Raw genomic sequence first — 25,203 nt, forward strand, 5'->3', positions numbered from 1 at the left:
CGGCGGGAGCGCGCGCGTCCCGTGCGGCCCGTCGCGGGCGGCCCCGTAGCGCAAGGGAGGGCGCGGGAAAGGAAGGGGCGGGGCCTCAGGGGCGAAGCTATAAAAGCCGTCATTCGGCCGGTTCGCTCCTCAGAAGCGCCGAGAGCGCGGCCGGGGCGGTTGAGAAGAAGGCGGCTCCCGGAAGGGGGAGAGACAAACTGCCGTGCCCTCCGCCGTTCGGGAGCCCGGTTACTTATTTATTCGTTAACCTTTTTCTTCTTCCTCCTCCCCCGAAACCTTTTTCCTTTTCCCCTCTTTTTATTTTTTTCCTTTTTGGGAGCCGAAAAAAAAATCTCCGGAAAGGGGGAGAAGGGCTCTTTTCGCTCCCTTTTTTCACTTCCCCGCCTCTTTTCCCTCCCTCCCCCACCTCTCCCCCCTCCGTCTTTTTCCTCCCAACTCGGGGAGGTCCTTCCCGGCGGCCGCCCCGACGGGGTCTGAGCGCCTAGGCGGAGGCGGCGCAGGCTTTTTGTAGCGAGGTTTGCGCCTGCGCAGCGCGCCCGCCGCGGCCATGCACGGGGGCGGCCCACCCTCCGGGGACAGCGCATGCCCGCTGCGCACCATCAAGAGAGTGCAGTTCGGAGTCCTCAGTCCGGATGAGCTGGTAAGCTGCTCGGTCCTCCCTCGCCGGCGGGCGGGGCTGGAAACTTGGCGTTCTCCCTGCCCGCGGGGCCCAGGCCGGCGGTGTGCGGGCCAGCTTCGGGACCCCCTCGCCCCCCCGCAGCTCCCCGAGCAGAGCTACATTTTGCAAGGATTTGAGCACGTGTAGGGCCGTGTCGGAGTCGGGGTGACTGGTTCCACACCGCCGAGTTAACCCTGGTTCAGCGAGATCAGACACATCCTAGGGGATCTGTGCTAGTTTGCGTGGCAAAGCCAAGCCCCAGGTTTCCCTCTTCCCCTTCCACAAATACTGATGGAGCTCCTGGCTCCTGGTTAGGACAGACGCTGGGGAGACGGCGTTGGACTGGGCAGTCTCCCCTGGGGGAAAGGGCAGATGAGCATTGTGAATAAAGGAGTGAGTGAGATAGTTTGGGGGTGCTTTGAATAAAAGCGAAACGGGATAATGCTGTGGAGAGCCCCTGAGGCTGGGCGACTTTAATTGGGGTGGTGTCAGGGTCTGGGAAGGAGGTGACACGACCCGATTGAGAAGCAGCCATTTCAGCTCGGATTCTGGGGCAAGAAGGCACAGCAAGTGCAAAAGGCCCGAGAGAGGAATGGATGGACCGTGTCCCAGGCTCACAGGCCAGTATGGGTGGGCTTCAGTGGGTGAGGAGAGCATATTACGGAAACGGGCTGGAGAAGTCACGGTTAAGAACTCAAGGTAGAATCCTGTTTTCAGTGGAAGCCGGTGGACAGTTAGAAGCAGGAGAGTGACTTCAAGTTTACATTTACAAACATGCTGCTGTGGTTGCTCTGTCAGGAACTGATTGGGGGAAGGGGGAGAGTAGGGTTAGTCCCAGGGGAGAGCGGTTGGGACTTGGACACCTTCCTTAGCGGAGCTCACAGGAGGGAGCCAGTTGGCCGGGGAGAGTGTAGTTTAATGGCTGTGTGTGGACGGATTTGATTTTGGTAGGGGACAGCTCAGCTGTGTCTGAGTCAGAACGTCCTGACCTCACGCCATACCACAGAATGAATTCCAGATGGAGTTTTAAATTTTTACAAAAGCCCTAAGTCACGGGTGCAAAAACACAGAAGGCTTTGGGAGGGCTGATACCAGAGGCAGCAATCCTTAATGGTAGTAAGTTAAATTATATGTACATCTTACGGAGTTTCTAAAATGAGCTAAGCATTATGCAAGAGCAAGGCAGATTTCACTACATAAAAGTAAGAGCCATTTCTTTTATCAGAAACCAGGAACAGAACTAACTAAAGAAAACATCAGGAAACAGTATTTGTAGTGTGGTGGGCACGGTTAGAGTTCTCAATGCAGACACAAAGGAACATTTAGAAATCAGGAAAATACACATCTATAAAGGGAATAAACGGGCAGTTCACAGAAATTGCGCAAATGCAGGCATTTGGTGCAGTGGTTAAGTTGCCGCTTAGGGCACCTGCACTGGTGTCAGCGCCTGGTCGGAGGCCTGGCTCCTCTGCTTCCATTCTAGCTTCCTGCTAATGCACGCTCTGGGAGGCAGCAAGGGGAGGCCCACGTGTGGGTCTCTGGCACCACTAAGAGACCTGGATTGAGTTCTGCCTTTGTCTTGGCCCAACCCTGGCTGTTGCAGACTGTTAGGAAGGGAACCAGCAGATGGAAGATCACTCTGTCCTTACGCTTCAACTTAAAGGAAAACTAAAAAGTAGATTTTAAAATGTTCGGCTTACTAATTAAATATAATTTAAAATAAAGTTTTTAAAAAAGATTTATTTATTTGAAAAGGTTACATGGAGAGAGAAAGGCAGAGAGAGAGAGGTCTTCCATCCGCTGGTTCACTCACCAGTTGGCCACAGCGGTTGGAGCTGCGCTGATCCGAAGCCAGGAGCCAGGGGCTTCTTCCAGGTTTCCCACACAAGTGCAGAGGTGCAAGGACTTGGGCCATCTTCCACTGCTTTCCCAGGCCATAGCAGAGAGCTGGATCGGAAGTGGAGCAACTGGGTCTCGAACTGGTGCCCATATAGGATGCTGGCACTACAGGTGGCGGCTTTACCCACTACGCCACAGCACTGGCCACAAAATAAAAATGTTGTGAACTGATCCTTCCCTGCTGGCAAAACTATTGGGAAGTAGGCATGCTTATGTAATTTTGGTAGAATAGGCTGATAGAACCGTTTTGGAGGACAGTCTGACAGTTTTGTCAAACTTTTTGGCAATTGTCAGCCTTTTTATTTTTTTATTTGACAGAGTTATAGACAGACAGAGACAGAGAGAATGGTCTTCCTTCTGTTGGTTCACTTCCTTAATGGCTGCTATGGCCAGCGCTGCGCCGATCCAAAGCCAGGAGCCAGGTGCTTCCTCCTGGTCTCCCATGGGGTGCAGGGACCCAAGCACTTGGACCATCCTCCACTGCACTCCCAGGCCACAGCAGAGAGCTGGCCTGGAAGAGGAGCAACCCGGACTAGAACCCGGGGTGCTGGCACTGCAGGTGGAGGATTAGCCAAGTGAGCCACGGCGCCGGCCAGCCTTTTAATATATGTCTCCTTTGATCCCAACATTAGCACTTACAAGTTTATTTTTAATTATTTTTCAGATTTACTTATTTATTTGAAAGGCAGAGTTCAAGAGAGGGAAAAACAGAAATCTTTGATCTGCTGGCTCACTCCCCAAATGGCCAGAATGGCCAGGGCTGGGCCAGGTTGAGGCCAGATATTCCATCTGGGCCTCCCACGTGGGTGGCAGGGCCCCAAACACTTGAGCCATATTCTGCTGCTTTCCTAGGCACGTTAGCAGGGAGCTGGATGGGAAGTGGAGCTGCTGGAACTTGAATCAGTGATCCTATGGGATGCTGATGTCAGCAGGCAACGTAATAACGTAATCTGTGTCATAATGCCGGCGCCTAAAAATTTATTTTTTTTTAATGCTATATGGGATTTTCCTTTTTTTTTTTTTTTTTTTAAGATTTATTTTATTTATTTGAAAGACAGAGAGAGGTAGAGACAGAGAGGTCTTCCATCCAATGATTCACTCCCCAGATAGCCACAATGGCCAGAGCTGCGCCTATCAGGGGCCAGGAGCTTCTTCTGGGTCTCCCTCGTGGGTGCAGGGGCCCAAGGACTTGGGCCATCTTCTACTGCTATCCCAGGTCATAGCAGAGAGCTGAATTGGAAGTGGAGCAGCCGGGACTAGAACCAGCGCCCATATGGGATGTCAGGCACTTCAGGCCAGGGCTTTAATCCACTGTACCACAGTGCCTGCCCCTTAAAAATTTATTCTTAAAACACTGGAGCAGGTATTAAGACACCCACTTATTGGTATGCCTGGGTTCGATTCCTGGCTCAGGTTCCTTGATTTCAGCTTCCCGCTGTTGTAAACCTTGAGAGGCAGTGGTGATGACTCAAGTAATTGTAGTTCCTGCCTCCCATGTGGTGGTCTGGATTGTGTTCCTGGCTGTGCACTTTGATCCTGATCCTGGCTGTTTCAGACATTTGGGGGAGTGAACTAGTCGATGGGAGCTTGCTCTCTCTTCCTCTCAAGTGAGTGAAAATAAATAACCCTTAATTTCCCTCCGCAAGCATGCCCTCCCTGTCTTTGCTGGTTCAGTCAGTAGCTTTTCCATTCATCCAGTTGCTGAGGTCAAAACCCAAGCCAGCTTTGATTCTTCCCGTTCTTAAAATCTCTACTGCATCTCTTCTGCCTTTGCAAGTCTGTCTGGAAGCCAGCCATCTGACCATCTCCACCACTGTGTCCCACCTTCGTCTTTCCCACGTGGTCCCGTGGCTACTGCAGGAGCCGTAGCCCCTTATCTTCCTGAGTTTACAGAACAAGCTAGAGGCATCTTTTCATCGTGTGTTTCCTGCATGGAAGCCTCTTCAGATGTGAGCTCCTTATTCGTCTAGGAGGTCCTGTAGCATTTGGCCCGTTTGCCCCTCCATCTCACAGCAGCCCCCTCTTGGCTTTTCTTGACCGCTCTGACGTGCCTGCTCTCCAGCGTTGCTGGCTCATTCCTGCCTTGAGGGTTTCTTCTTCACTGTTCCTGCTGCTTGGAACAGCGTTGCGGAGGCCTCCGTGTGGCTGAGCCCGTGCAGCGGTGTGTTCCCTGGTCGCATGTCGTGTTGTCGGGAGCCTTTGCCTGGCCCTGTTTAAATAGCACCGCCTTGCATTCTCTGACCCATCCTCAGCTTTGTTTTCCTTCATGGCCTGTCACTGCAGAAAGGATTAGTGATTCTATCTCTCACTGCTCCATTGATGACAAATGTCGTGAGGACTTTACGTTACTCACTGTTGCCACAGCATCTCAAATAGTGCCTTGGCACTTGATAGGCATGTAATAAAAATTTATTTGAATAAATGAGCAAATGGAGTAATTGAGCAAGTATGCAGAGATGGTTTGAAGCATTTTTATTGCAATGTTTGAAAATGAATTATAAATAACCTAAATATTGACTAGTGGGAACCTCACTGAAGAACTCGGGGTCTGTCTGTATAATGGAACAAGACCTTCCCGATAGGGTAAATCCAGTGCCCCAAAGTGCGCTGATGTGACTGGGGTTCCAGAAGAGACAGGGAAGTAGAGGCAGCCTGGGTGCGTTTGTTTGGTGCCCTGGGAAGTCCTAGTTCCAGGTGCTTTTTTCAACATTAGATGGCGCTAGATCCCTTTCAGTGACGTCATATCGCTGTGAAGCTGTTTTTCCACAGTTGCTAAGTACCTGCAAAAGTCAACTGGAAATAGGGCGGTGCATCCAGGCTGAGTTGGAACTTTGGGAAATTGTGCAGTACCTAACAGGTGCCGTAGTGAGTAATTGTGGTTATTTAGGAAGGAAGTAACATATTTTTAATAAATTTTAAACAAAATTATCTCAATATATTAAACTATTTTTCAGTTCATATATATGGTTTTTCAAATAGTTGATAATTTGCTAGGACAATACTTACTAAATTGTTTGAATCTAGGTACTTAATATCAGTGGTTCTCCTTGGGCCTAGGAAACGCTGTGAAAGTTACTAAGATTTAGGGCACTGTGGACCAATATTGTTTAGGAATCTCTGGATAAGTGGACATGTTACTGAAAAGTGTGCAGAATGAGGCCCCGTTTGTGTTAAAATAGGAGCATACTTACATTTTTTAAAAAATGTATGCAACAGTGCAGGTTAAGTGGCAGGCTTGGGGACTCCTGCTAGTTTGAATCCTGGCTACTTCGCTTCTGCTCCAGCTCCCTGCTAATGGCATCTGGGAGGGATCAGAGGATGGCCCAAGTAGCTGAGTTCCTGCTGCCCACATGGGAGGTACAGATAGAGTTCTAGCTCCCGGCTCGGCCTGGCTCAGCCCTGTGCGGCCATTTGGGGAATGAACGAGCAGATGGAAGATTTTTTTTCTGTCTCAGCCTTGCGAATTAACAAATAAAAATATATGGAACAGTGTTCGCAAAACCTCACAGGGCTCATTTCCAGGATGTAGGATTATGGGGAGCTGTTGATGCTGCTCTGCCTCGCCTGTGGTTTATAGAGTGCATCTGTGTTTTGAGGGGATTACAGACGATTCTGCTTTGGATGGGAGGAAGGGGGGGTAGGGGGCCTCTTGTGGAACAGGTGATGTCTAAGGCTAGGTGTTTTCCAGTCTTGGGGGTGGGATGGGGGCTTGGATGTACAGAAGGCCCGTTGTGTTGGCTTTGAGGGAGCTGTTGTCTTTGCTGTAATAAGATGGATTTGAAGCTCACACAAAATTGGGGAAGTGGGTGCTTGGTGACGTCTGCAGGATATCAAGCAGGAATCTGCTCTTTCAGGTAGAGTGTGGGCCAGCTGATGAGTCAGAAGATTATGCTTAGGCCGGCGCCATGGCTCAACAGGCTAATCCTCCGCCTTGCGGCGCCGGCACACCGGTTCTAGTCCTGGTTGGGGCGCCGGATTCTATCCCGGTTGCCCCTCTTCCAGGCCAGCTCTCTGCTATGGCCCGGGAAGGCAGTGGAGGATGGCCCAAGTGCTTGGGCCCTGCACCTGCATGGGAGACCAGGAGAAGCACCTGGCTCCTGGCTTCGGATCAGCGCGATGCGCCAGCCGCAGCGGCCATTGGAGGGTGAACCAACGGCAAAAAAAGGAAGACCTTTCTCTCCCTCTCCCTCTCTCACTATCCACTCTGCCTGTTTTAAAAAAAAAAAAAAAGATGATTATGCTTATCTTCAGATTTTTTATAATCTGATGAGGGATTTCCTATATACCCAGTGAGTAGTTGCCGAGCCCCTGCCATGTGTTGGTGACTGTGCTGGGCACTGGGAATAAAGACAAATAAAACCTGATCCTTGCCCTCCAGGATTATAGTCCAGTGGGAGAGAGAGAACCTTGCTGGGGTGTGGATGAAGCGAGAGATAAGGCCAGATAAGAGTTAGCAAAGACTTTACAAGGAGGTAACAGTCAGCTGGGTCTTAGAGAATGAGTGGACATTTACTTGAAAGAAGGTATGAGACGCAAAAGGAATTTTAAGCAGCCTTTTGTAGTTGGAGCACAGACCAGGGGGATGAGCGATGTGGTGCCAGATAGAGCTGTGAAGCCAACTGGAGTGGTAAGGACCTTAAGTGCTGAGGAAGGCGACCCTGTATTTACTGAGATCCCAGGCAGGCCTGTGACCTCAGGGGCCTTTGACTGGCCACTCCCTCAGGAACCTGACCTTTATCCTGTAGGCTGAACCCGTGTGCGCTTGGAGGCTGAAGTGGTTGTGCAGAATGCACAGTGCCAGTTGTTAACCTCTGCTCTAGGGAGAGTCCTCTAACCAGGATGGTCCTGCCCGCTGTCAAGGACACCCATGGCCTAGTTGCAGACGCCTGGAACCAGGGTGGTTTGCCCTGTGCACGTGGACTTTGAGCGGAGGGAGGTGAAGGGTTTTGAGTGTGATTTCCTGGTCCCCTCACCAGTACCTGCCAGATGCATGCCAGCTTTTGCCTTTCTGTGTGTATTCAAGGTGAGCAGATCCCTCTCATGCTTCTCAGTGCAGCTGAGAGGCGTCAGCTTTGTGAATTACGTGCATCCCAGGTCTGTCTCCCTGACGTGGTAGCCCAGCTTGCTGAGAACTTGGGGCTAATCAGATCCATCGTTAGCAGATCACTGGTTTCACTGTTGGGTAAATGCCCTGCCCTGCCCACTGCAGTCCTAAGCAGGACAGCTGAGCTTGGTAGATACTTGTTGGGACACTGCTGTGTGCCAGGCAAGCACATGGGAGGGAGTGTGGGTGATTGAAGGATGCGACCTGCCTGGGAGCCGTTTGTAGTCTGTAGGGGAAGCAGACTGCAGCGGAGAACCTCAGTGTGTCTAGAAGGGCTGTGGAAGCACAGAGCAGGGTCTCCTGTCCTGCGCAAAGGCTGCCTGGCGAAAGCAGGAGCCTGGGGGGAGAGGGCACCGCACACTGAGCAAGGCCTAGCACGGGCATGGCCCAGAGCGCCCAGTGCACCACAGGTGCAGGGAAGAGTACACAGGAACTGTTGGAGCTTGAGGAAGCGAAGGTGGGGATGTTATGAAATCCTTTGCGTAAGGCATCCCTCTGGGTTTGTGTCGTCCTGAGGACAAGAGGGTGTGATTGAGTGGAGTTCCACTTTAGAAGGAGCGTCGGATTGTGTGGATGGAGTGGAGAGAGGCAAGCTGGTGACCTGTGAGAAGGCCCTTCAAAGGAAAGGCCTATCTATACTACTAGGGCAGAGGTTGAAGGGATGGAGAAGAGGGACCAGACCCTGGGAGGTGGGGGATGGGATCCTTTTTCTGCCAAGGGCCATTTAGATATTTATAACATGTCCATGGGCCATACCAAGGATCAACGTAAAAATTAGCCTGCTGCAGATTTGTTGAACTTCTGGTCCCTCTTTCAGTTGCTTTGACAGGGTCAGACCAAATGATTTTGTGAGCCTTATAGGGCCGAATGTTCCCCACTCCTAATTTAAGAGGTAAAAATGGGGCAGTGTTGTGGTTAAGCCACCACCTACAGTGCTGGCATCCCACATAGGCTGCAGTTCGAGTCCTGACTGCTCCACTTCCAGTCCAGCTCTCTGCTATGGCCTGAGAAAGCAGTGGAAGATGGCCCAAGTGCTTGGGCCCCTGCACCCATGTGGGAGACCTGGATGAAGCTCCTGGCTCCTGGCTCTGGCCTGGCCCAGCCCCGGCCATTGCAGCCATCTGGGGAGTGAAGCAGCAGGTGGAAGAGCTCTGTCTCTGCCTCTGCCTTTCTGCAACTCTGCCTTTCAAATAAATCTTTAAAAAAAAAAAAGAGGCCGGCGCCGCGGCTCACTAGGCTAATCCTCCGCCTTGCGGTGCTGGCACACCGGGTTCTAGTCCCGGTCGGGGCACCGATCCTGACCCGGTTGCCCCTCTTCCAGGCCAGCTCTCTGCTGTGGCCAGGGAGTGCAGTGGAGGATGGCCCAAGTCCTTGGGCCCTGCACCCCATGGGAGACCAGGAGAAGCACCTGGCTCCTGCCTACGGATCAGCGCAGGGCACAGGCTGCAGCGCACCTACCGCAGCGGCCATTGGAGGGTGAACCAACGGCAAAGGAAGACCTTTCTCTCTGTCTGTCTCTCACTGTCCACTCTGCCTGTCAAAAAAAAAAAAAAAAAAAAAAGTAAAAATGACTAGGACCTGGTGAATAGAATAGCAGTAGTGATCACTTACCTGAACACCTAGTACACTGGGCTTCAGGCAGGCTAATTAAGTCATGAATGACAAGAGTCGGAATTCCAGTCTGGGGCTCTCTGGCTACAGAGGAACCATGTGCTTTGCTGTTTGAAGCCCGAGGGTTAGGAAGGATTTTGCAGACTCTGACTTGTGCCATCCATGAGGTAGGGACTAAAGGAACAGGAGAGATTTTTGTGGAGAGGAGTTTGCTTTTAGACTTGTTGAATGTGATTTTATCAGTGGGATGTGTGCAGGAGGTGAGGGATCAGTAGACAGTTACCCTGTGAATCCCCACTCCAGAAGGTGAGGCCTGGAGGTAGGAATTTAGCAATCATCAGTATACAGGGACAATCACAGGACAGCACATAGCTATGAAAAGTGCGGATGAACTAAAACCCTGGGGAGTAGGAGGGAGATGAAGCAGTAACCAGGGAGGTGAGGAAGGATGGGGGTGCAGAAGCAGAGGGAAAGCCTCTAGAGGTGGCCTGTCTGCCTATCACAGGTCAGCAGCTAAGGACCGAGATGGTCTGTTGGATTTGGCAGAGTGGAGCTCACTGGCTTGGCAGGAATGGCTTTGTAATATTTAGGAAGATAACTGTGCACAAACACTTGTAGACCTGCTGTTTGCTGGTAGAGTGGAAAGAATGCACAGGAGAAATCCCTGGGCCTAGGTTCAAGGCCTGGCTCCACCACTTCCTAGTTGTATGACCTTGGTCCACTCAGGTTTTGTGATCTGCACAATTTAAGCAGTGATGCTTATTTTACGGAACAGCCATGAAGGTGTCAGCACTGTGCCTGACCCCAAATCCCCCTGTTACCCAGCTAAGAAAAATGTATTCTAGAGTTTATTCTTTCTAAGGGAGAGAAACAGTTTTTTAAAAATAAATTTATTTATTCATTGAAAGGCAGCGATATCTTCCATCTGCTGGTTCACTCCCCAAATGCCTGCAGTTGCCAGGGCTGGTCAGGGTGAAGCCAGGGGCCTGGGAGCTCCATCTGGGCCTCCCATGTGGGTAGTGGGGACCCACATACTCGAGCCATCGCCTGCTACTTTCCAGAACATGTGTTAGCAGGAAGTTGAGATGGGAGTGAAGCCGAGACCCCGACCCAGGGACTCTGATGTGGGATGTGGGTATCTCAAGTGGTGGCTTAACCCGGGGTGCTGGACTCTGTAGTTGAGGTGTTTATCTGCTGGAGCCCTAGAGGCTGGCATCAGCATGTGTTTGCGTCCAGAGACGCTTGAATTTGAATTCTGCTAGCTCCTTGGGATTGAGGCCTTGGATGAGTTGCTTCAAGCAGTGTCTGAGGGCTGGAGGGTAGCATTAGAGGGACAGTTTAGTACTTCACTTGAAGTTGACATTCGGATAGTGGCATAGCAGTAAAGCCACCGCCTGTGACAACAGCAACCCATATGGGCTCTGGTTCACGTCCTGGCTGCTGAACTTCCAATCTGGCTCCCTGTTAATTGCCTGGAAGAACAGTTCTTAAATTGTTAATTCCAGGCCGACGCCGCGGCTCAATAGGCTAATCCTCTGCCTTGCGGCACCGGCACACCGGGTTCTAGTCCCTGTCGGGACGCCGGATTCTGTCCTGGTTGCCCCTCTTCCAGGCCAGCTCTCTGCTGTGGCCAGGGAGTGCAGTGGAGGATGGCCCAAGTGCTTGGGCCCTGCACCCCATGGGAGACCAGGAGAAGCACCTGGCTCCTGCCTACAGATCAGCGCAGTGCGCCGGCCGCAGCGCATCTACCGCGGCGGCCATTGGAGGGTGAACCAACGGCAAAAAGGAAGACCTTTCTCTCTGTCTCTCTCTCTTACTGTCCACTCTGCCTGTCCAAAAAAAAAAAAAAAAAAAATTGTTAATTCCAGGCCAGCGCCATGGCTCACTAGGCTAATCCTCCGCCTAGCGGCGCCGGCACACTGGGTTCTAGTCCCGGTCGGGGTGCCGGATTCTGTCCCGGTTGCCCCTCTTCCAGGCCAGCTCTCTGCTGTGGCCCGGGAGTGCAGTGGAGGATGGTCCAAGTGCCTGGGCCCTGCACCCCATGGGAGACCAGGAGAAGCACTTGGCTCCTGCCTTCGGATCAGCGTGGTGCGCCGGTTGTGACAGCCATTGGAGGGTGGACCAACAGAAAACGGAAGACCTTTCTCTCTGTCTCTCTCACTGTCCACTCTGCCTGTCAAAAAAAAAAAAAAAAAAAAAAACAAAAAAAACTATGGATGTCAGCTGGCGCCACGGCTCAATAGGCTAATCCTTAGCCTGCGGCGCCAGCACACCGGGTTCTAGTCCTGGTTGGGGTGCCGGATTCTGTCCCGGTTGCCCCTCTTCTCTGCTGTGGCCCGGGAGTGCAGTGGAGGATGGCCCAAGTCCTTGAGCCCTGCACCCTGTGGATGTCAATCTTCTAAAATTTTGTAGTGTGAGCACCCAGTGAGTTTGACTAGTGATGCTCACTTCTGGTATTTCCAGAGGTGTTTACGTTGAATCCTTAGTTCCCCTCACCCAGGCTAAGTTGGATCAGTTCTGTAAGTATCTGGGGTTGTCTCAGTCCTTAAACAGAGCACCCTAACCACAGAGGCTGGAAACTAGGAGTCATGTTGTTATCGGCCTTTCTTTTCTGCAGAAGCGAATGTCTGTGACAGAGGGTGGAATCAAATACCCAGAGACGACAGAGGGAGGCCGCCCTAAGCTTGGGGGGCTGATGGATCCAAGGCAGGGGGTGATTGAACGGACTGGCCGCTGTCAGACATGTGCAGGTGAGTGCTGGGGTTGGGTGGGATCCCCAAGGGATGAGAGAGGTTTGGGCCTTTAGAGGGAACCGGGGTGAGGGAGGCCACGGTGATGTAGTCTCTAAGGTGAGGGGCTGAGAGGAGAATGTCAAGAGCCTGTTCCTACAGGAAATATGACGGAGTGTCCTGGCCACTTTGGCCACATCGAGCTGGCCAAGCCTGTGTTTCACGTGGGCTTTCTGGTCAAGACAATGAAGGTTTTGCGCTGTGTCTGCTTCTTCTGCTCCAAACTGCTTGTGGACTCTGTGAGTGCGGGCAGGGCTTGGTCTGCAAGGGGCTGCTGGGCGGGGGAAGGGGACAGGACAGTCTCAACTGACCCTCCTTGCCCTGTCCCCAGAACAACCCGAAGATCAAGGACATCCTGGCCAAGTCCAAGGGGCAGCCTAAGAAGCGGCTCACACACGTCTATGACCTTTGTAAAGGCAAAAACATCTGTGAGGGCGGGGAGGAGATGGACAACAAGTTTGGAGTGGAGCAGCCTGAGGGCGATGAGGATCTGACCAAGGAAAAGGTGGCTGGGCCGGCGGAGCCTGGGGGAGCAGCGAGGGCTGCGGGGTGGTGGGGGAGCTGCTGTGTAGTGGGAACAGGCGCAGCCTCTGCCCCTGACGGTCCTTCTCCCCTGCGAAGGGCCATGGTGGCTGTGGGCGCTACCAGCCCCGGATCCGGCGCTCGGGCCTGGAGCTGTATGCCGAGTGGAAGCACGTGAACGAGGACTCCCAGGAGAAGAAGATCCTGCTGAGTCCCGAGCGGGTGCATGAGATCTTCAAGCGCATCTCGGATGAGGAGTGCTTCGTGCTGGGCATGGAGCCCCGCTACGCCCGGCCCGAGTGGATGATCGTCACGGTGCTGCCCGTGCCGCCTCTCTCCGTGCGGCCTGCTGTGGTGATGCAGGGCTCTGCCCGCAACCAGGTCAGTGGCCCCGCACTCTGCCTCTCCTGGATGGCTACGAGGCAGTTGGCACAGGCCTACAGTGAAGGGCGTGTGCGTGGGGACAGATAGGTTTAGGGTTAAAAATACTTGGCCACTTGCTGGCTGTGTGACATTTAAGGAGGACCTCACTGCAGTTAAAGGGCATGAAGGTGCTTCCGCAGCTGTGACATGGATGACGCAGCTGTCCCCAGGGTGTGTGCGGAGGAGAGCCGCACTGTGCGCCAGCCCGTGTGGCTGTGCTGACGGCACTGCCCTCCCCCCCCAGGATGACCTGACTCACAAGCTTGCTGACATCGTGAAGATCAACAACCAGCTGCGGCGGAACGAGCAGAATGGCGCGGCCGCCCACGTCATTGCGGAAGACGTGAAGCTCCTGCAGTTCCACGTGGCCACCATGGTGGACAACGAGCTGCCCGGCCTGCCCCGTGTGAGTCCGTGTGGCCTGAGTCCAGCGCGTGGCCTCAGCTCTGGACGAAGGCCCCGTGCCACCAGCTGAGTTGTCCACACCCCATGTTTCCTCACAGGCCATGCAGAAATCTGGGCGTCCACTCAAGTCTTTGAAGCAGCGGTTGAAGGGCAAGGAAGGCCGTGTGCGAGGGAACCTTATGGGCAAACGAGTAGACTTCTCGGCCCGCACTGTCATCACCCCCGACCCCAACCTCTCCATCGACCAGGTTGGCGTGCCCCGCTCCATCGCCGCCAACATGACCTTTGCAGAGATCGTCACTCCCTTCAACATTGACAGGTGTGCCTTAGTTGGGGGAGCCGGGGGAAACACGGTCCCAGTGGTGAGGCTTTGAGACAGTACACGCTCCCCCCCTCGGGAGTGGGCTGGAGCAAGGTGTTGAAGTTTAGAAGTCTGGCTTGCACTCAGGGCTTTGGGTTGAGGGTGGCTTCCAGGGTCTTTTTGGGAGGCATTTCGTTTATTCCACCTCTTTTCTTCCTAGACTTCAGGAACTAGTTCGCAGGGGCAACAGCCAGTACCCAGGCGCCAAGTACATCATCCGAGACAACGGCGATCGCATTGACTTGCGTTTCCACCCCAAGCCCAGTGACCTCCACCTGCAGACAGGCTATAAGGCACGTAACCGACCAGGGCTTCTGCTGCCCACCTGAGCAGAGAGCTTGCTGGAGTTAGGGGCCGCAGTGGGCCATCTGCGGCTGTCCGTACTTCAGGAGCCAGACTGTGTGACGTTTTCTTAAATGCTGCTTTGTCCCAGGTGTGCTCGTAGCTGCCGGCTGCTGTCAGCCGGGAAGGGGGTGGCAGGGAAGAGGGAGCCATGGAGGAACAGTGCAGGGGCTTTGTGGCCAGAGACTCTGGATTCGCTCCCCAGACCAAGTTCCCTGGGATGGGTGGATGCTATGTTTTATTCATCCCGGACACCTGATGTCTGGCTGCAAAGAGGGTGTTGAATAAATGTTTCAAGTGAGATAACCCCAGGGATTCGTCTGTTTCAGTTGAGGACTTTTTCAGTCCATTGTCATTTCGCTCTTGGCTTGCCTTCTCCACTGAGACCTTTTCCATACATCACCTCCCCAGGTGGAACGGCACATGTGTGACGGGGACATTGTCATCTTCAACCGGCAGCCAACTCTGCACAAGATGTCCATGATGGGGCATCGGGTCCGCATCCTGCCCTGGTCTACTTTCCGCTTGAATCTTAGGTCAGTCCCTGGCTGAGGGGAGCAGGCTGGGGTCAGGAGCAGGAGCGGCCGGGCTGCTTGATCTCGCTGTGTGCTTGCTGATTCTGACTCCTCTCTGACTGCAGTGTGACAACTCCATACAACGCGGACTTCGATGGGGATGAGATGAACCTGCACCTGCCACAATCCCTGGAGACGCGGGCGGAGATCCAGGAGCTGGCCATGGTGCCTCGCATGATTGTCACACCCCAGAGCAATCGGCCTGTCATGGGTATCGTGCAGGACACGCTCACGGCAGTGCGCAAGTTCACCAAGAGAGACGTCTTCCTGGAGCGGGTGCGTGGGCCACGTGGAGTGCGCGTCCTGGTGGGTGGGCAGAGGGCTCTGGGCTGGGGAGGAGGAGCTGTGATGTGTTCCTGACTTGTCTGGATGTGAGATTTTGCCTTCTGGTGAGGAAGAAGGAGAGGGGCTTAGGATGGATCACAGCCAAAAAAGGCGTTTGTATGATCCCGGGTATCGTCTGTAGGGTTGAGGAAAAGGGAAAAAAATAAGTAACACCTTACTAAGATCTTGCTGATCTCCGTATATGTACTTTCACTTATTTCCTAGTCATTAAAAGAAATTTGTGTTTATTATTGAACCAAATGTGAGTATGTCACTGCTGGAGTGACTTTTATTGGGACAGCTCTGCCGTCAGGACCTGACTCTGCCCTCGGCAGGGGGGCTTGCCTGGCGTGGCTGAGGGGCGAGGCCTGGTCTGACTTCCTGCCTGCCGTGCTGTGTCCACAGGGTGAAGTGATGAACCTCCTCATGTTCCTGTCTACGTGGGACGGGAAGGTGCCCCAGCCAGCCATCCTGAAGCCCCGGCCCCTGTGGACAGGCAAGCAGATCTTCTCCCTCATCATCCCTGGCCACATTAACTGTGTCCGCACCCACAGCACCCATCCTGACGATGAGGACAGCGGCCCTTACAAGCACATCTCTCCTGGGGACACCAAGGTAGGCCCTGGCATGTGGGTGTGTGAGGGTGGGATTTGGGCTTGGGAGCCAGAACCAGAAGCGGTGTTGAGCGCGTGCTTTGGCCGCAGGTGGTGGTGGAGAATGGGGAGTTGATCATGGGCATCCTGTGTAAGAAGTCTCTGGGGACCTCGGCCGGCTCCCTGGTCCACATCTCCTACCTGGAGATGGGCCATGACATCACTCGCCTCTTCTACTCCAACATCCAGACTGTCATCAACAACTGGCTGCTCATTGAGGGTAAGCAGGGCCTCCAGCACCTGTGTGTGCTTCCCCTGCCTCTAACAGTGCTTCCTGCCCTTGCTTTCTCCCCCTGGGATCTGGTGTCTGCATCTGCTCTGGTGCCCACTTCCATCCCGTGTTTCTTGGAAGTCCAAGGATGGTGTTGCTGATGCTTCTCCTTGTCTCCAGGCCATACCATCGGCATTGGGGACTCCATTGCTGACTCGAAGACTTACCAGGACATTCAGAACACTATTAAGAAGGCCAAACAGGATGTAATTGAGGTGAGAGAGAAGGCTGGGCCGGGACTGATTAAGAGGCTCCCCGGCATTTTGAGCTTCCCATTAGCAAGAGCAGAGGGCATGTAAGGGTTTAAGGGCAGTGGACAGGCTTAGGATTCGTGTCTCACTGAGGACGCTGTCTCCAGGTCATTGAGAAGGCCCATAACAACGAGTTGGAGCCCACCCCGGGGAACACTCTGCGGCAGACGTTTGAGAATCAGGTGAATCGCATTCTCAACGACGCCCGAGACAAGACTGGCTCCTCTGCCCAGAAGTCCCTGTCTGAATATAACAACTTCAAGTCGATGGTCGTGTCTGGAGCCAAAGGTTCCAAGATCAACATCTCCCAGGTGAGGCGTCTTGTGTGGCAGTGTGGGAGGAGGAAGGGATGTCCGTGTGTCAGGGTTGGGGGTGGGGGGGCTCTGGGGGAAGCAGTGGGAACTTTGATTCCTAGGGCAGAAGGAGTTAGACGCCCCTGCCATTTCTGTTGCCTAGGTCATTGCTGTCGTCGGGCAGCAGAACGTAGAGGGCAAGCGGATCCCGTTTGGATTCAAGCACCGGACTCTGCCTCACTTCATCAAGGATGACTACGGGCCCGAGAGCCGTGGCTTTGTGGAGAACTCCTACCTGGCTGGCCTCACACCCACCGAGTTCTTCTTCCACGCCATGGGAGGCCGGGAGGGGCTCATCGACACAGCTGTGAAGACTGCCGAGACTGGTGAGGCCTTCTGTGAGGCTCTTCGTGGGCTGTGGGCCTGTCCCAGGATGTGCCCAGCTGAGAGAGCCCTGGCTCGGGGCAGTGGTGGTCCAGGCTAAAGGCCTGTGGTCCCAGAGGTGTAATTTTGGCCTTTGTGGAAGGAACAGAGTGAAGCTCACAAGCTAGCCAGTGCCCTCGTTCTGGTCGCTTCATAGCCCCCAGGCTGCAGGGATGGAGCTGTGGGCTGTGCTGCTGGCCTGCCACATGGGACGGTTCCCAGGGACCTCTCCCCTGCGCCCCCAGCCCATCTCATTGGGCTCAGGTCTGAGGGGGCTGCTAAGCTGCTGCTTTTGGGAATTGGGCAGGTCAGGGCCCCGGGCTGGGCCCTTGGGCTTTGTCATCCTCTTCCTGCCTTTCGTCTTACATGGCTTCCCTCACCCAGGATACATCCAGCGGCGGCTGATCAAGTCCATGGAGTCGGTGATGGTGAAGTACGACGCGACCGTGCGGAACTCCATCAACCAGGTGGTGCAGCTGCGCTACGGCGAGGACGGCCTGGCCGGCGAGAGTGTGGAGTTTCAGAACCTGGCCACGCTCAAGCCTTCCAACAAGGCTTTCGAGAAGAAGTGAGGAGGCGGGCAGGCGGGTGGTTCAGGCTGAGCTGTGGGATTCCGAGACGTTTCCCCGGGATGTGGCTCCAGAGAGTAGCCTTACAGTGGGCCTGGCCTCTCAGCACCCTTTCCTCACCCATCAGACTACCGCCCCACTGAGAGGGAGGGTAGATGCCCGGTCCCTGGTGCCAGCACAGAGCAGACAGAGAGGGGCAGCCTGGCACCTGAGTCTTAGGTCTCTGCTTCCGAAGCTCTCTCCCTAGTGGTTGTGCGCCTGTGGGAGCCTCCCCAAGCTCCTTGTGGGGCCCGCCCATCCCCGACTTTCTCCCTTGCCTTCTGCAGGTTCCGCTTTGATTACACCAACGAGCGGGCCCTGCGGCGCACTCTGCAGGAGGACCTGGTGAAGGATGTGCTGAGCAACGCACACATACAGAACGAACTGGAGCGCGAATTTGAGCGCATGCGTGAGGACCGGGAGGTGCTCAGGGTCATCTTCCCGACTGGCGACAGCAAGGTGAGCCTGGGCGGGAGGAGCTGGCCTGGAGACGTGCTGCCGCGGGAGGCGATCTCCCAGCGTGCTGTCCTCCCTGCGTTCCGCCCGCCCCCAGGTTGTGCTTCCCTGTAACCTGCTGCGCATGATCTGGAATGCTCAGAAAATCTTCCACATCAACCCTCGCCTTCCGTCCGACCTGCACCCCATCAAGGTGGTCGAGGGTGAGTGCCAGGCCAGGCCGGGGGCACCTGCCTGCCAAGCCCTCATCTGAAGGTCTCTCTGCCCCCCGTTTGGTTCCTAGGAGTGAAGGAATTGAGCAAGAAGCTGGTGATCGTGAACGGGGACGACCCGCTGAGCCGGCAGGCGCAGGAGAACGCCACGCTGCTCTTCAACATCCACCTGCGCTCCACGCTCTGCTCCCGCCGCATGGCCGAGGAGTTTCGGCTCAGCGGAGAGGCCTTCGACTGGCTGCTGGGGGAGATCGAGTCCAAGTTCAACCAAGCCATTGTGAGTGCTGTGCTGTACTTCTTCTCTTACCTACTGACTTCTGGCATCCAAAAATCACCCGCCCACAGTCACCCAGTACATGAGCACTTAGAAAGTTCATGGAAAAGCAGAATCAACGGAAGGGTTTACTTGGGGCAAAACAAAAATCCATGGGGAGTTTTTTCCTGTTAGGCATTTTGCATGGACTTTCTGAAGACCCCCCATGGTAGCTCTCATTCATTGAGAGCCTGCTATGTACCAAGTCCTGGATTCTGTGTGTTATGCCTTTTAGCAATCTTACTGACCCTAACAGGGGAGACATTGTTAGTCCCGTGTTGCAGCAACAAAAACTGAGAGACTTGGAGAGTGATTATCCTAAAATAATGTACAGGATTCTAATTTAGACAGGTGGGAAATTGGAGTAAGTGGAGAAGAGATTTATAGGTACTGGAATATGTTTTCACTGTCTAAGGATTTTACAGGGCAGAGGACAGGGGAAAAGCATAATAACAGGCATACCTCTGAGTCTGATGTAAGTCCAGTTTTATAAATTAATAATTTAAAATATAGTGGGGCCGGCGCCGTGGCTCAGTAGGCTAATCCTCTGCCTGCGGCGCCGGCACCCCGGGTTCTAGTCCCGGTTGGGGCTCTGGATTCTGTCCCGGTTGCCCCTCTTCCATGCCAGCTCTCTGCTATGGCGGGAGTGCAGTGGAGGATGGCCCAAGTGCTTGGGCCCTGCACCCCATGGGAGACCAGGAGAAGCACCTGGCTCCTGCCTTCAGATTAGCACGATGCGCCGGCCATGGCGGCCATTGGAGGGTGAACCAACGGCAAAGGAAGACCTTTCTCTCTCTCTCTCTCTCTCTCTCTCTCACTCTCACTCTCTCTCTCTCACTCTCTCTCACTCACTGTCACTGTCCACTCTGCCTGTCAAAATATATATATATATATGTATATATATAGAGAGAGAGTGGGAAATACTACAAAACACTACTGACAAGATTGGGGGCCAGCACTGTGGCATGGTGGGGAAAGCTGCCGCCAGAAGGGAGGGACTGGCTTTGTCTGATGCTGGCTTTTCCTTAGGCCCATCCTGGGGAAATGGTGGGAGCTCTGGCTGCACAGTCCCTCGGAGAGCCTGCCACCCAGATGACCTTGAACACCTTCCACTACGCTGGTGTGTCCGCCAAGAATGTGACGCTGGGTGTGCCTCGACTTAAGGAGCTCATCAACATTTCCAAGAAGCCGAAGACCCCCTCGCTTACTGTCTTTCTGCTGGGCCAGTCTGCTCGAGATGCTGAGAGAGCTAAGGTAGGGGTCCAGGCAGCAGGCAAAGGAGAGGAGCTCTTTCCCTTAAGTGCGGACTTGGATTCCCGTCATGAGGAGGCCTGTGGAGCTTCCCCAGCGCCTGTGTCATGAGCCGCTCTCTTCCCAGGACATTCTGTGCCGCCTGGAGCATACGACTTTGAGGAAGGTGACTGCCAACACAGCCATCTACTATGACCCCAACCCCCAGAGCACGGTGGTGGCAGAGGATCAGGAGTGGGTGAACGTCTACTATGAGATGCCGGACTTTGATGTGGCCCGAATCTCCCCCTGGCTGTTGCGAGTGGAGCTGGACCGGAAGCACATGACTGATCGAAAACTAACCATGGAACAGATTGCCGAAAAGATCAACGCTGGTAAGGCCGGGAGGGCAGAGCCTGCTCGGAGTCCTGCCTGGGCTCCCGCCTCTGTGGTGTACACTGCCCCTGAGTCCGAGGCATCTGTCCCCAAGGTCACCGTCCTCTGGTGTCAGGACCGCCAGGTCTCCCTGCCCCTTCCCTCCTCTTCCCGTGTTTCCTCTTTCTAGAGGGGTTCCATGGGAAAGGAAGGTTCTGTGCAGACGAGCAGGGGCCGCAAATGGAGCGTGAGTGGGCAGTGAGCCCTGTGCGGCGCAGCCCGTCTCACAGCTTGCCATGTCCCACAGGCTTTGGCGATGACTTGAACTGCATCTTCAACGACGACAATGCGGAGAAGCTGGTGCTGCGCATCCGCATCATGAACAGTGATGAAAACAAGATGCAGGAGGTAAAGGCAGCCGTGAAGCAACCGACTTGTCGGACACAGAGGGCGCCTCAGACGCGGGCAGCACCGAGGGGCTCGCGGGACCTGGGGTTGTCATCTCAGCAGCAGGAATCCTTCAAGTCCAGCACAGCACCCAAATAGAGCAGAGGGCATGGGAGCGGAGGCTCTCCCTCCTCGCCCTGTCCCTTGGCCTTCTGCCCCAGGCTGCTACAGCTTGTTCTTGGGCAGCGCAAGCCTCAGGACAGCGCAGGGTGGGTGCAGGTTGGACAGCGGAATAAGGATTGCTTGGTTCCAGGAATGTGATGGAACCACGGGTGTAGTGAGGCTCAGGAAAACGTTTGACTATTGACTTCGTCCTTCGACGTGGGTCCTGAGAGACTGTTGGACGTGTGTGGGTGCCTGGTGCTTGAAAATTGTCAGGATAGTTAAGACAATATTGGTAGATCTTGATCGATCCATTGAGCGAGCTCATGGGTAAGTCAGCAGCAGCCTGGGCAGATGCTGGGTGATGCGCAGAAATAGCACAGGGAGTGCTGTGGTTGCAGTCGCTCCATGAACAGGCAACCTGTGCAAGGGCCCAAGCACTAGGCAGGGCCGTGTGAAAGCAGTCCTGTTAAGGTGCTGGCGTGTGGGTGCCTCTGCTTAGGATCCTTTTAATATTATTGTAAAGTCACAACGAAAGATAGTGTCACCAGAGCCGAGACAGCAGGCTGGTGGCTGACTCTTGGTCCTTGGGGAGGCTGGAGTGGGGGGTGGGAAGTAGGCGAGAAGATATTCCAGGGGAGCTGGCCTCTCTGCAGGAGGAGGAGGTGGTGGACAAGATGGACGACGATGTTTTCCTGCGCTGCATCGAGTCCAACATGCTGACAGACATGACCCTGCAGGGGATCGAGCAGATCAGCAAGGTGAGCCGCTCCCCCGAACCAGCCCCGCCCCGCCCCGCCGTGCCCCACCGCCGGCCTGAGCGCCTGTGTCCTCCGCCAGGTGTACATGCACTTGCCGCAGACAGACAACAAGAAGAAGATCATCATCACCGAGGACGGGGAGTTCAAGGCCCTGCAGGAGTGGATCCTGGAGACGGACGGCGTGAGCCTGATGCGGGTGCTGAGCGAGAAAGACGTGGACCCTGTGCGCACCACATCCAATGACATCGTGGAGATCTTCACGGTGAGCGCGCTGCCTCTGGCCTCCCGGAGCTCACTGGCTCCCTCACTCCGTGCTCTTCCCTCAGGATCTCCTTGTCCGGATTGCTTTTCTGCTTGACCCCAGAGCACCGAGGTGCTGACCCTTCTCCTTCAACCCCCTGCCAGGTGCTGGGCATCGAGGCCGTGCGGAAGGCGCTGGAGCGGGAGCTGTACCACGTCATCTCCTTCGACGGCTCCTATGTCAATTACCGGCACTTGGCGCTCCTGTGTGACACCATGACCTGCCGTGGCCACCTGATGGCCATCACCCGACACGGAGTCAACCGCCAGGACACCGGGCCTCTCATGAAATGCTCCTTTGAGGAAACGGTAACGGCGGAGCCTGCGCGGGACGGGCGGAGGGCGCCGTGGCGGAGGAGTGTGGACTGGGGCTGGGCCATGGTGCGGGGTGGTGGGGTCTAAGGGGCCTGTCCTCTCTTGGTGGTGCAGGTGGATGTGCTTATGGAAGCGGCTGCCCATGGGGAGAGCGACCCCATGAAGGGCGTCTCGGAGAACATCATGCTGGGCCAGTTGGCACCGGCTGGCACCGGCTGCTTCGACCTCCTGCTTGATGCTGAGAAGTGCAAGTACGGCATGGAGATCCCCACCAACATCCCCGGCCTGGGCGCTGCTGGACGTGAGTACCCCTGGTGGGGTCGGCGCGGGGTGGTGCAGGCCACGGGTAGGGGGTGTCGTCAGTCCCAAGGTGCTGCTCCTCCTGAGTCCCCTTGTCCCTCCTTGCAGCCACTGGCATGTTCTTTGGCTCAGCACCCAGTCCCATGGGAGGAATCTCTCCAGCCATGACGCCCTGGAACCAGGGTGCAACCCCAGCCTATGGCGCCTGGTCCCCCAGTGTGGGTGAGTAAACTGGCCCGGGAAGAGGGCCCTGAGGCGGTCCACGGGTGGGTGCGCTGAGGTGAACGGAGGCCTTTGTTGGAGGCCAGGGGCCTGGAGAGCTGGGAAAGGGGGGAGGCTGTGTGGGCTCCAGCTCTGGTTTGAACCTGCTGCTTTCACTTCAGGGAGTGGAATGACCCCCGGAGCAGCTGGCTTCTCTCCCAGTGCTGCTTCAGATGCCAGCGGCTTCAGCCCAGGTTACTCCCCTGCCTGGTCTCCTACACCCGGCTCCCCCGGCTCCCCGGGCCCCTCCAGCCCATACATCCCCTCGCCAGGTGAGTTGTTGCCATCTGTCGAGAAAGTTCACTTCCTCCTCCTTGGTCTTTCCTCCCAGACCAGGCTTCCCATCACTTACACCTCCCTTGTTGGCTTCTGTCCCACAGGTGGTGCCATGTCCCCCAGCTACTCACCGACGTCACCTGCCTACGAGCCCCGCTCCCCCGGAGGCTACACACCCCAGAGTCCTTCCTATTCACCCACATCACCCTCCTATTCCCCCACCTCTCCATCCTATTCTCCAACCAGCCCCAACTATAGCCCCACGTCACCCAGCTACTCCCCAACCTCACCCAGCTACTCCCCGACCTCGCCTAGCTACTCCCCGACCTCGCCCAGCTACTCCCCGACCTCGCCCAGCTACTCGCCAACTTCCCCAAGCTACTCTCCAACATCACCCAGCTACTCGCCCACCTCTCCTAGCTACTCGCCCACCTCTCCCAGCTACTCGCCCACCTCTCCCAGCTACTCGCCAACTTCACCCAGCTACTCCCCCACCTCTCCCAGCTACTCACCAACGTCGCCCAGCTACTCGCCTACATCTCCAAGCTACTCACCAACTTCTCCAAGTTATTCACCCACGAGTCCTAACTATTCTCCAACCAGTCCCAATTACACCCCAACATCACCCAGTTACAGCCCCACATCACCCAGCTACTCACCCACGAGTCCCAACTATACGCCTACCAGCCCAAACTACAGCCCAACTTCTCCAAGTTACTCTCCGACCTCACCCAGCTACTCTCCGACCTCACCCAGCTACTCCCCTTCCAGCCCACGATACACACCACAGTCTCCAACCTATACCCCGAGCTCACCCAGCTACAGCCCCAGCTCACCCAGCTACAGCCCCACCTCACCCAAGTATACCCCAACCAGTCCTTCCTACAGCCCCAGCTCACCAGAGTACACCCCAACCTCCCCCAAGTACTCGCCCACCAGCCCCAAGTACTCACCCACCTCCCCCAAGTACTCACCCACCAGCCCCACCTACTCACCCACCACCCCCAAGTACTCCCCAACATCTCCCACTTACTCACCAACCTCTCCTGTCTACACCCCAACCTCCCCCAAGTACTCACCCACCAGCCCCACCTACTCACCCACTTCCCCCAAGTACTCGCCCACTAGCCCCACCTACTCCCCCACCTCCCCCAAAGGCTCCACCTACTCGCCTACTTCACCGGGCTACTCCCCCACCAGCCCCACCTACAGCCTCACCAGCCCAGCCATCAGCCCAGATGACAGCGACGAGGAGAACTGAGGGTGAGCAGGGCGCGGTAGCAGCTGGCTAGTGCCTGCTGCCCTCTCACCTCCCTCCTGGGCCGGGAGCCTCCTGCTGGCTCCTCTGTACATAGTTCCTTGTGACGAGTTTGCCGTTGAAGTCTGGACCCCGTTTCCGAGGGATTTTTTCGTCTTGCTCTCTACTCGTGTTGTCTCAGACCCCCCCCCCCCCCGACCTAGCTGTGATTCTCCTACTCTGACCCCACATGAAGATCCTTCCTGGCCTGTGGCTTGATTAGGGGTAAGGGGTATTTTCACTTCTTAGGGGTAATTCCGGCTCTGGTTTGGTAACATCAGATCTCGGGAAAGAACAAATCTAAAGCTGCCTTTTGTCTGTTATTTTATTTTTTTGAAGTTTAAATAAAGTTTACTAATTTTGACCAAACGTACGTGCGTTGAGTGCCTGATTGGGGTCTGAAGAAGCTAGAATACCCAGGCCCCTGCCCCTGCCCGGGCTGGGCTGAGCTTGCCAGTCAGCCTCGGAGCTGACCCCAGCGGGGCCGGAGCACGAGCGTGGCCCACTTGGTTGTCACGGAGGCTCCTCGGACACTGTGGCAGCCCCTGCTCTGAGGGAGCCTGGGCAGATGCTCACACACACCCCTCTCCCCCAGCATACGGGGTTGTGGGGCAGAACAGCTTTGTAACCTGTGTTCCTAATCACCAAAAGTAATTTGGAAAATTACAGAAATAATGGAGAGGACAGAAACGGGATAATGAGCACCCTGGGATCACCACTAGGAGGCATGTTTTAGTTTTTGGGTTTTTTTTGGAGCCATGTTTTGTTTTGATATCTTGTCCCATATGGTTCTTGAGTCACTTAATAGCAAATAAAAATGTAGCTTTGTTTTTGGCCTCAAACCAACTAGCAGAGGCTTATGGATAGTGTAACATATTTTGAAGCTGAAGTTAAAGGGTGTGGGAATAATTTGCTGTTTATAGTTGGCTGTTCCTTATTTTCTTCCATTAGTATCTATTATAAAAAGGTGATTTTTAAAAATACTTGATTTGAAAGACAGTGTTAGAAAGAGAGACCTTCCATCTGCTTGTTCACTCCTTAAATGG

General features: G+C 54.9%; 1 protein-coding gene across 1 annotated transcript; it reads left to right on the forward strand.

Moving 5' to 3' along the window:
- The first annotated feature begins 140 nt into the window (after nucleotides 1-140).
- Nucleotides 141-24,520, forward strand: POLR2A (RNA polymerase II subunit A). Its single transcript, XM_062175496.1, has 29 exons — nucleotides 141-640; nucleotides 11,890-12,022; nucleotides 12,164-12,300; nucleotides 12,393-12,566; nucleotides 12,683-12,964; nucleotides 13,251-13,412; nucleotides 13,510-13,730; nucleotides 13,933-14,065; nucleotides 14,526-14,650; nucleotides 14,755-14,965; nucleotides 15,419-15,628; nucleotides 15,718-15,886; nucleotides 16,058-16,152; nucleotides 16,296-16,499; nucleotides 16,645-16,867; nucleotides 17,289-17,472; nucleotides 17,800-17,971; nucleotides 18,066-18,171; nucleotides 18,252-18,457; nucleotides 19,523-19,747; nucleotides 19,872-20,118; nucleotides 20,406-20,506; nucleotides 21,304-21,408; nucleotides 21,488-21,670; nucleotides 21,814-22,017; nucleotides 22,138-22,324; nucleotides 22,432-22,545; nucleotides 22,707-22,856; nucleotides 22,965-24,520. Exons 1-29 carry the CDS (start codon nucleotides 548-550, stop codon nucleotides 24,119-24,121), a joined length of 5,913 nt encoding a protein of 1,970 aa, XP_062031480.1. The 5' UTR covers nucleotides 141-547; the 3' UTR covers nucleotides 24,122-24,520.
- The last annotated feature ends 683 nt before the right edge of the window (nucleotides 24,521-25,203 follow it).

This window comes from Lepus europaeus, chromosome 18 (genome assembly GCF_033115175.1).
Source record: "Lepus europaeus isolate LE1 chromosome 18, mLepTim1.pri, whole genome shotgun sequence".
Classification (NCBI taxonomy): domain Eukaryota; kingdom Metazoa; phylum Chordata; class Mammalia; order Lagomorpha; family Leporidae; genus Lepus; species Lepus europaeus.